Below are 9,818 nucleotides of genomic sequence, written 5' to 3'. Positions count from 1 at the left end.
CCAAGCCGACCATCTGATTTGGTGTGCCTGTCTAGCTTTGGGTAGAGTGGCAAACCATCCTTCTGTGTAGAAGTAAAATGCTTGACAAATCTTATCTTGAAATGTCTATTCATTTTCTAATACTGGAGGGTCTTGGGTTTCCACCTCTGAAAAACAAGGAGCTAGGAACTGCACTCTATCCCAAAAGCTCCCCCCCCCTTTTTTTTCCCAGTCCTGGGGCTTGAACTCAAGGCCTAGGCACTGTCCTTAAGTTTCCTCAAGGCTAACACTCTACCACTTGAGCCATAGAGCCACTCCCAGCCTTTTCCGTTTATGTGGTACCAAGGAATAGAATCTAGGACTTCGTGCATGCTAGGCAAGCATGCCCTCTACCACTAGGCCATGCTCCAGGCCCAACCTCACTTTTTCTTTCACTCCCTCTGTCCCGCCTGTCTGTCTCTCTGCCAACGCTGGGGCTTTAACTCATGGCCTGGGCACTATCCCTAAAGTTTTTTCCCCAAGGCTAGTAGCGCTCTACCATTTGAGCCACAGCTCCACTTCTAGCTTTTTGCTGATTGTTGGATAATCCCATAGACTTTCTTGCTCAGGACTAGCTTTGGCTCCCAACCACAGTCCTGAGGTCTCAGCGTCCTGAGTAGCTAGGTTACAGGTTCCCCGGCTTAAAAAAAAAGCGTTTTCAATGAAAGACGGCCAGACCAAATAACTGAGGTAAGACGTGAACATCTTCACGCCGCTGGAGACTTGATAGCCATTTTCAACAGATCTCTACAAATACCAGCCAGCAGCAGGCAAAAGGTGCGCATGCGCAAAAGCGGGTCCTTCTCGCGTCCCGTAGTTTGCTTTTCCTTCTTGGCCCCCACCCACCGCCGGCACTTCGCTTCCGGTTCGGCCCGGGAACCGTCCTAGCCCCTCTCCTTGTCCGCTGGTCAGCGTTCCTCTTGTCATTTCGGGAAAGAAGGCAGTTGTCCCTACAACCTACTACTCGTTAGGCCGTTCGCACCGAGCAGGGGTCGTGCCAAGTCCCTTTGCGTGTTCCCCACAGCCCGTTCCGCTACGGGCGGCGAGACTCGGGGCGCCATGGCCCGGGGCCGCCGCGGCCTGGCGGGTGTGAGGCCGCCTTTCGCCGCCCGCGCGCTCCCGTGGCCCCTGCGTCCGCCGGCGTCGCTCGCGGTCTGAGCCTGTCCTCCCTGCGCCCGCGGGCCGCCTGGTGCCGGTCTTCATGGCCTCCGAGGACCCGTCCCCGCCGCCCCCGCCGCCCTCGCCGCCCTCGCCGTCCTCGCCGTCGCCGCCCGCCTCCCCCGAGCCTGAACTGGACCAGTTGCGGCGAAAGGTGGAGAAGTTGGAACGCGAGTTGCGGAGCTGCAAGCGGCAGGTGCGGGAGATCGAGAGGCTGCTACACCACACGGAGAGGCTGTACCAGAGCGCCGAGAGCAACAACCAGGAGCTCCGCACGCAGGTGCCCCCTCCACCCCTACCCCCGGATCTCAGAGTCGTTCACGACTGTAGGATCTTTTGAAGCAAAACTACGCGTTCTGGATCCTTGGGCTACACGCGTCTCTCGTGGTTGTTGCGAATTTATCTCCCGTAACTTGGACTGCATTATCTTCATCGTCACCTGTGTCAGCCAGCGTCCGTTGGCTGTAGAGAGTTTGGAATGTATTTTACGTCAGGTTTAATTGGTTCAAGTCTCGACCACGGACTTGAAGTTTAAATGTATACCTTTTTGTGGGGGTTAAGGAGGTGTTATTCAAAGCGCTGGTATAATGTCGAGTGTGAAGTAGATACTAAATAACGTGTATAGTAATAGTGATAGCAGAGCCAAGAGGCAGTCCATCTCTAGGACTATAAGGGGGAGCCATTTCAGATGTAGACCCTGTACTTGGCATGCGTTTGAGAGAACCGGCTCATCCTCGGGAACTTGCTTTCCCTGGTTCTAATCTTGGAAATAGGAGTTAAATCTGTTCATCACGTGCCTAGATGGTGTGTTATTTAGTCTTGCCACTTTCTCAATTTGAGCTTGAGCATGTACCACTAAAGGTATGTTTACAGACTTGCTTTTTAGCTGTTTTCATGCATATAGCTTGTATTGCTTGTTGGGGAGATCCTGTCAAACTGAGGTACACGAACCTAGGCAGTTTTCTCTGCATAAGGGAACGACCACAATGTCGCTCCATGTGTGCAGCATCCTTTCTGGGGCAGATCAGGGCATGAGATCCTTGCAGAACATCTAGTCACTTGAATTATTCCCTTCTGGGTCAGTTACTTAGGCATAGAACAAAAGAAAAAGTGTTCATTAAAGCCTATAGGTGGCTCTAATAGGGCTGGATATGTAGCTCACTTGGTAGAGCTACTACACTCCAGATAAATTCCATCCCAGTACTAAAATAAAAAATTGGCATTACAACAGGTGGCTCGTGCCTGTAAGTCCTAGCTACTCAGGAGGCTGACATGAGGATCGCCGTTCAAAGCCAGTCCCAGCACTAAAGTCCTTATCTCCTGGTAACCAGCAGAAATCCGGAAGTGGAGCTGTGGCTCAAAGGGTAGGGACAATGCCCAGGCCCAGAGTTCAAGCCACAAAAAGGACCAAAAAAAAGAATGGCATTAGTGTTTGTAGGCGAATAATTAATCCAGAGGGAAGAACACTGAGTGGTAACAGGTCTATACTGGGATGGTAATATAATTTTAACTGTATTTCTTGTTTTTGTCTTGTTTTGGTACTGAGGACTGAACCCAGGACATTTATTGCCACCGAGCTACATTATAGCTAATAATTTACAATTTTAATTTTCCAAGAACTGCTGAACTTTAAACTTTAGTATAAAAGCCATTTTTTTTTCCTCTTTTCTTTTAGAGGGGAGGACTTTGCTGGGGATAGAACACAGGACCTCTTGCCTAGAAGGCAAATGCTTTACCACTGACCTATATTCACAGTTCAAAATGTTTCTGATCATTAGAAATGACCTCCTTCATAGTGTTCCATTATTTAGTTCAAATTTGTTTATTGTGCCGTTTTAGGGCTTGAACTCAGTCTGAGAGCTGTTACTGAGCTCTTTTGTTCAGGGTAGTGCTTTATCACTTGAGCTACAGTTCCACTTCTGGCTTTTTTGGTGGTTATATGGGGATAAAAAATCTCATGGGCTTTCCTGCTTGGGCTGGCTTTGAACCATGATCCTCAGATCTCAGCCTTCTGAGTCTAATAGGTAGATTTAGAGGCATGAACCACTGGTGTCCTGTTTTTTGAGAAGATATTGGGAGTCTAGCAAGAAAGTTTTAAAACATCTTTGAGTTAGACAAAATAACTTGTAGTCACAGCTCCTTAGGATGCTGGAACAGGAGGATCACAGACTAGGCAACACAGTGAGAACCCATCTGGAAGAGAATTTGTTTGTTTGTTTTTCCCTGAAAAAATGAAAATGTAAGTATTTTTAGTTCTTTTGAAAAGGAAACTAGAAGTAGGAAGTAGAGCTATGATTCAAGTAGTAGAGAGTGCTAGCATTGAGTACAGAAGCCCAGGGTTGGCACTCAAGCCCTGATTTCAAGTCCCAGGACTGGCACAAAAGAAAGAGAGGGAAAGGGTAGGAGATGGATAGATGGTGGGAGATAAAAGGAGGGAGGGAGGTACAAACTAGCTGTTCTTGGCATATATCTAAAAATAAGAAAACTTTTCTTATTTATGAGAATAATGTATATTATTCGATTTCTTTCTGATTTACTTTTTCTGAAGGTTTTTTTTCTTTCAGGTGGAAGAACTCAGTAAAATACTACATTGTGGCAGAAATGAAGATAATAAAAAGCTTGATGTAGAAGTACAAACAGAGAACCATCCTCCTTGGTCAATTTCAGGTATTTATACTATTATAACACAAATGATATTCTAATACTGCTATATTCATGTCATTCCAATGTAGCATTTTCTTTAAATTTAAAATAGAAATCTAAGTAAGTATGACGATTGTTATTGACTTATCCATATGGTATAGTATTTTCAGATTATCAGTTTGCACTTTTCTGGTAGAAAAAAGTTGGCAGAAAAAATGACATTTCTACAATTGTTACATTGTTGCTTAATGTGTTTTCATTGGTATATTCACCATTTTTGGGGGGGGCAGTTCTAAGGCTTGAACTCAGGGCCTGGACACTGTCTTTGAACTTTCTCAAAGCTAATGCTCTATCACTTGAACCATAGTGCCACATCTGGCTTTTTCTGTGTATTTGGTACAGAGCCGTCGAACCTCAGCTTCGTACATGGTAGGCCAGCACTCCACCACTATGTCACACTCTTGGCGCTCAGGTGTTTTCTCGTTTATATGTTTCACTTAGCTTTGTGGACAGTGCTAGTCTCTTAGGTCTAGATATAAATGGTGAGCCCCACTGCTGATTTCTTCAGTGCATTATTTTGTAAGGTAAAATAACTGAGCTATTGAGGTTGTTTTTTTTTTGTTGTTGTTTGTTTTTTTTGCCGGTCCTCGGCTTGAGCTTAGGGCCTGCACTGTCCTTGGATTTTCTCAAGGCCAGAACTCTACCCCTTGAGCCTAAGCACCACTTCCAGCTTTTTTCTATGTATGTGGTACCAAGGAATTGAACCCGGGTCTTTGTGCATGCTAGGCAGGCACTCTACCACTAGGCCAAACTCCTGGCCCAGCTATTGAGTTTTTAATTAATGTATACCATAAGAAGAAACATTCTTTACCATTTTGTCTCGTTTCATTCTGGACACACTTCACCTGAATTGCTAAACATAGCAATATTATTAACATTAAATATTTCTTTTTTTTTTTTAGTCAGTTGTGGGACTTGAACTCTAGGCTCGGCGTTATTCCTGAGCTCTTTAGCTCTTTAGCTCAAGGCTAAACCACACGCCATGAACATTAAATGTTTCTGCAATTTAATTTTAAAGAGGTTTGTATTTCAAGAGACCTGTGGGAAAATCCAATTCCAGCAAATAGCTTGTCTTTGTCAGTCAGTAAATAACAATATTAAGGTATGTGATTAGAAGTTAAGAATTGCTGGAGTTTTTTGTTGTTGTTGTTTATTGTTTATTTTTAAAACAGAACATAGCCTATCCTTTACATTTTTTTTTTTTTTTGTGCCAGTCATGAGGCTTGAACTCAGGGCAGGGCCTGAGGACTATCTTTGGGCTTTCTATGTATGTGGTACTGAGGAATCTAATCCAGATCTTCATGCATGCTAGGAAAGCACTCTACCACTAGGCCAAATTCCCAGCCCTAAAATATTTTTTTATGATACTAGATTAGAACTCTGAACCTTGGACTTACTGAACTGACATTTATTACTTGAACTACTTCATATGTCCTTTCTGTATTGGTTATTTTGATAGGGATTTAGTCTTGCTTTATGCTCAGGCTACCCAGCTCTGTGATCCTCCTATTTATGCTTCTTGGAATTACTAGGATGACAAACACTGGTCACTATAACCATTATGTGTGCTTTCCTACAGCTGGGATGACAGGCTGTGCCACTATGCCTAGCCATTGATCAAGATCCAGTCTCTTGAATTTTTTATTTTTTGCTTAGGCTGAACTGGAACCTTAATCTTCTAAATAGTTAAGATCACTGGCTTGAATAATTGCATTCAGCAGCTCATTTTTTTAAGTTTTGCTGTGGAAAATCTAGATTTCCTTCTATTTTCTTTTTTTGGGGGGATTTTTTTCTACTTTATTTTTTATTTATTTATTTATTTATTTTTGCCAGGGTTGGGCTTGGGCTCAGGGCCTGAGCACTGTCCTTGGACTTTCTCAAGTCTAGAGCTCTACCACTTGAGCCTCAGCACCACTTCCAGCTTTTTTCTATGTATGTGGTACCGAGGAATTGAACCCGGGTCTTCATGCATGCTAGGCAAGCACTCTACCACTAGGCCAAACTCCCGGCCCTCCTTCTATTTTCTTTTAAGAAAATAGGGTACTTTAGACATTAAGAAAATGGGGTACTTTAGACATTAGAATAAAAGATGTATACAAACTTGTCTATGCTATTGGTTTTAATCTTGTTATAAAATGTATACAATTGTAAAAATCATGATTCTAGTGTTTCTCAGTGTCAGTTTTAGCTTAATTGCTCTTTTTCCTCCCTCTTTTTGGTCGATTATGAGGCTTCAACTTTGGGCTTGGGCACTATGCCTGAGCTCTTCAGCATAAGACTACTGCTCTATCCCTTGAGCACAGTTCCACTTCCAGTTTTCTAGTGGTTAATTGGAGGTAAGAGTCTCATGGACTTTTATGCCCAGGCTGGCTTTGAACCTCAATATTCAAATCTGAGCCTCCTGAGTAGCTAGGAATACAGACTTGAGCCACCAAGCCTGGCTTTAATTGCTCTTTTTAATATTTCTTTTTTTTTTCTACAGATTATTATTATCAGACATACTATAATGATGATAGTCTTCCAAATAAAGAGAATGAACTCTCTCTCCAGCAATCTCAGTATGTTGAAACTCTTAATTCTGAAGAGCAGGCACAAGTAGAAAATGTCTACACTGGTACTGATTTAGGAGAAAATGTTAAATATGGACAAGAAGATCATTTTACCTCCAATTCACAGGTAATAAAATGCTAAATACAAAACTTGATGTTAGAGGAATTATCCTTTGGGTTTTTTTTGACAGTGCTGGAGTTCAAACCCAGGGCCTTGTTCATGGTAGATAAGTACTGTACCCCAAAGCTGCATATACAGCTTTCCTAACAAGTAAATATTTTAATGTTTCCTATATGTTATGTATCTTATTATTGTGCAGTCTTTAGACGTCAGGTTTTAGGATTTGTTTGAATCATTAGGAAGTATGAAACCTGCTATTTTATCTAGCACTTTCTCCTCTCAAAAATTTCTGGGTCGGAGGCATGGCTCAAGTACCAAGTAAGCCAAGTGAGCTTGAGTTCAAAAGAAAAAGTCATTGAATATATAGTTATTGAACAATTTAGCTTGTTTTATAGACTATCACATTTTATTTTTTTATAGTGCTTCTCTGTGGTATTCTGATGCCTTTTTAAAACTGGATCAAAGGGCTTGGGATGCAGCTCAGTGATAGAGCACTTACTTAGCTTGTGCAAGGCTCTTTATTGTCATCACTGAAGAAAAAAGCAAAATGGAGTCAAAGTTGAATTCATATTAAGGTTTTTTGAACTAGCTCAAATTATAATCACTAGTTCTTTTCCTTTGTAAACATTTAAACCATTTTTAAATGTACCTTTAAGTCTATTTATTGTTTCAAATGCCACTAACATTTTGTCTTATTTGACATGCCTACCTTTTGTAGGAGCAAACATCTACATTAACAACAGAAGGAGAAGGTACATCCTTAGAAGGTTCATCATTAGCTGAAAGTTTGAGAGCTGCAGCAGAAGCTGCTGTATCACAGACTGGTTTTACTTACGATGAAACTACTGGACTGTATTTTGATCACAGCACTGGTTTCTATTATGATTCTGTAAGTATCTCAGGCCTTTTAAATACTGAATTGTATATTTAGCTACCTGATAGCAAGCATTAAACCCTATACTGAAGTTAAAAAAAAAGGCAAGAAATTGCCTGTAAAAATTATAGTCGAAGCTTATGCTGGCGGCTCATGCTTGTAATCCTAGCTATTTGGGAGGCTGAAATCTGAGGATCACCGTTCAAAGCTAACCTGTAAAGGAAAATCTGTGAGAGTCTTATCTCCATTTAATCACCAAAAAGCTGGAAGTAGAGCTATGGCTCAAGTGGTAGGTACCACAAGCTGAAAAGGCTCAGGGGCATTGCTAGGCCTTGAGTTCAAGCCCAGGATGGCAAAATACAAAACAAAAAGCACCAACAAAGAGTTGATTCAAGCTATTTGACCAGACAGTTGTCAAATAGCATATGATACTACACTTCTAGCTTTTAATTACATAAATTCCATTTATTATAGATTTATATTTTAGAATGTTCTAATGACTTTTTACATATGAAATAACAGACTAACATGATAACTTTCAGTAAAAGGAGATTATTTAATTGTATTGTAAAATGTTTAAGACCCTAAAACTAATTTTTTTTTAGTTAAAGAATTTATAAGGAAGCAAAGTTTCCAAAAGATTGATTCAGGTGCTTATGTTTATGAATTTGCTATAGGCCACAGAAAGAGTCTTTTCTTCATTTCTTAAAGTTTGAATCTATTTGTTTTAAGATAACATGTATCTAGGTTGTCTACCAGCCTGGCCTCAAACTCCTGGGCTTAAACAGTGCTCTCACTTCAGGCTCCCAAGTAGCTGAGACTGTAGGTATAATTGCAAATCCCCATGCCCACCTAGGGAGAGTTTCCTTGAGTTCTCAGCTGTGTTTATTATTGGTTAAGGTTTTGTATTTTGTAGCTTTCAGGTATTTCTTAAAGGATCTGATTTGAGCTAAAATACATTTGTATACATAGCTTGTTTCTCTTCTGTACACAAGGTTTAGGTTTCTTCTTTGGCACTACAAAATAATAAATAGGCCGGGAGTTTGGCCTAGTGGTAGCATGCTTGCCTAGCATGCACGAAGACCTGGGTTCGATTCCTCGGTACCACATACATAGAAAAAAGCCGGAAATGGTGCTGAGGCTCAATTGGTAGAGCTCTAGCCTTGAGAAAGTTCAAGGACAGTGCTCAGGCCCTGAGCTCAAGCCCAGGACTGGCAAAACAAACAAACAAAAAACAAAAATTAGTCTGGGCTGGGAATGTGGCTCAATGGTAGAGCTTGCCTAGTATGTATGAAGCTCTGGTTCAATTCCTCAATACCACGTAAAGAAAAAAATCCACAAGTGTCTCTGTGGCTCAAAGTTTTAGAGTGCTAGCCTTGAGCAAAAGATGCTCAGGGCCAGTGCCTGGGTCCTGAGTCAAGCCCCAGGACTGGTAAAAAAGGAAACATAACAGGGCCGGGAGTTTGGCCTAGTGGTAGAGTGCTTGCCTAGCATGCACAAAGACCCAGGTTCAATTTCTTGGTACCATATACATAGAAAAAAGGCCAGAAGTGGTGCTGAGACTCAAGTGGTAGAGCTCTAGCCTTGAGAAAGCCCAAGGACAGTGCTCAGGCCCTGAGTCCAAGCCCCAACTGGCAAAAAAAAAAAAAAAAAGTAAACATAAACAACTAGTCTGTTAGCCCAGTGTTGGTGGCTACTTACTCAAGAAGCTGAGGTCAGAGGCTTGTGGTACAAAGTCAGCCTGGGCAGAAAAGTTCCTATGAGATTTTTATTTCCAATTAACCACTCAAAAACTGGAAGTGATGCTGTGACTCAAAGTGATAGAGTGCTAGCTTTGAGTTAGAGAGCTCAGGGACAGTGACCAGGCCCTGAGTTTAAGCCCCATGACTGACAAAACAAAATGTTTGCCATGCTGGTCACCAGTGGTCACATTTGTAATCCTATATACTCAGTAGGCTGAGATCTGAGAATTGTGATTCAAAACAAGCCCAAGTAGGAAAGTTTTTAAGGCTCTTATCTCCAATAATACTAAAGTCATTGGTGAAGAGATTTTTTTTTCTTAAGGGAGTATGCTAATTGGCAGTGGTAACTAATAGGCAGAAATTTATATTTAAATGCTTATCCAAAGTTATTACTTGATTTCCAGGAAAATAGTTTCCAAGTAGAGATTATTCTGTGTCATTCTTTCTGTGTCTTTCCTTCCAACATCTATAAATAGATATATTTCTCTTTTTTTTCTTTTTTGCTGATCCTAGGGTTTGTGAGCTGCCCCTGAGTTTGTGATCTTCAGATCTCAGCCTCCTGAGTAGGGTTATAAGTGTGAGTCACCTAGCTTAAACAGTTACATTTTTAAGTAGATTCAGAATTGGATGTTTTGCCACTTTTATTATGCTAA

The 9,818-nt window shown here is 41.6% G+C and overlaps 1 protein-coding gene across 2 annotated transcripts in view; it reads left to right on the top strand.

Moving 5' to 3' along the window:
• Window positions 1-872: 872 nt before the first annotated feature.
• The window catches only part of Aggf1 (angiogenic factor with G-patch and FHA domains 1), a 29,533-nt gene continuing 20,587 nt past the window's right edge, over window positions 873-9,818 (top strand). The window contains exons 1-4 of one of the 2 annotated variants that reach the window (XM_090331737.1): window positions 873-1,456; window positions 3,741-3,843; window positions 6,362-6,555; window positions 7,268-7,438. In XM_090331737.1, coding sequence (XP_090187863.1) covers window positions 1,220-1,456; window positions 3,741-3,843; window positions 6,362-6,555; window positions 7,268-7,438 — 705 coding nt within the window. In that variant the 5' untranslated portion in view covers window positions 873-1,219. Of the gene's footprint in view, window positions 1,457-1,954; window positions 2,038-3,740; window positions 3,844-6,361; window positions 6,556-7,267; window positions 7,439-9,818 lie in introns of those variants that run through there. The other variant, XM_090331738.1, reaches the window with a different exon arrangement.

This window comes from Megascapheus bottae, chromosome 4, assembly GCF_031878675.1.
Source record: "Megascapheus bottae isolate mThoBot1 chromosome 4, mThoBot2.hap1, whole genome shotgun sequence".
Classification (NCBI taxonomy): Eukaryota; Metazoa; Chordata; class Mammalia; order Rodentia; family Geomyidae; genus Megascapheus; species Megascapheus bottae.
The sequence above is the reverse complement of the archived record's forward strand: the minus strand, read 5'-3'. Positions and strand labels throughout refer to the sequence as shown.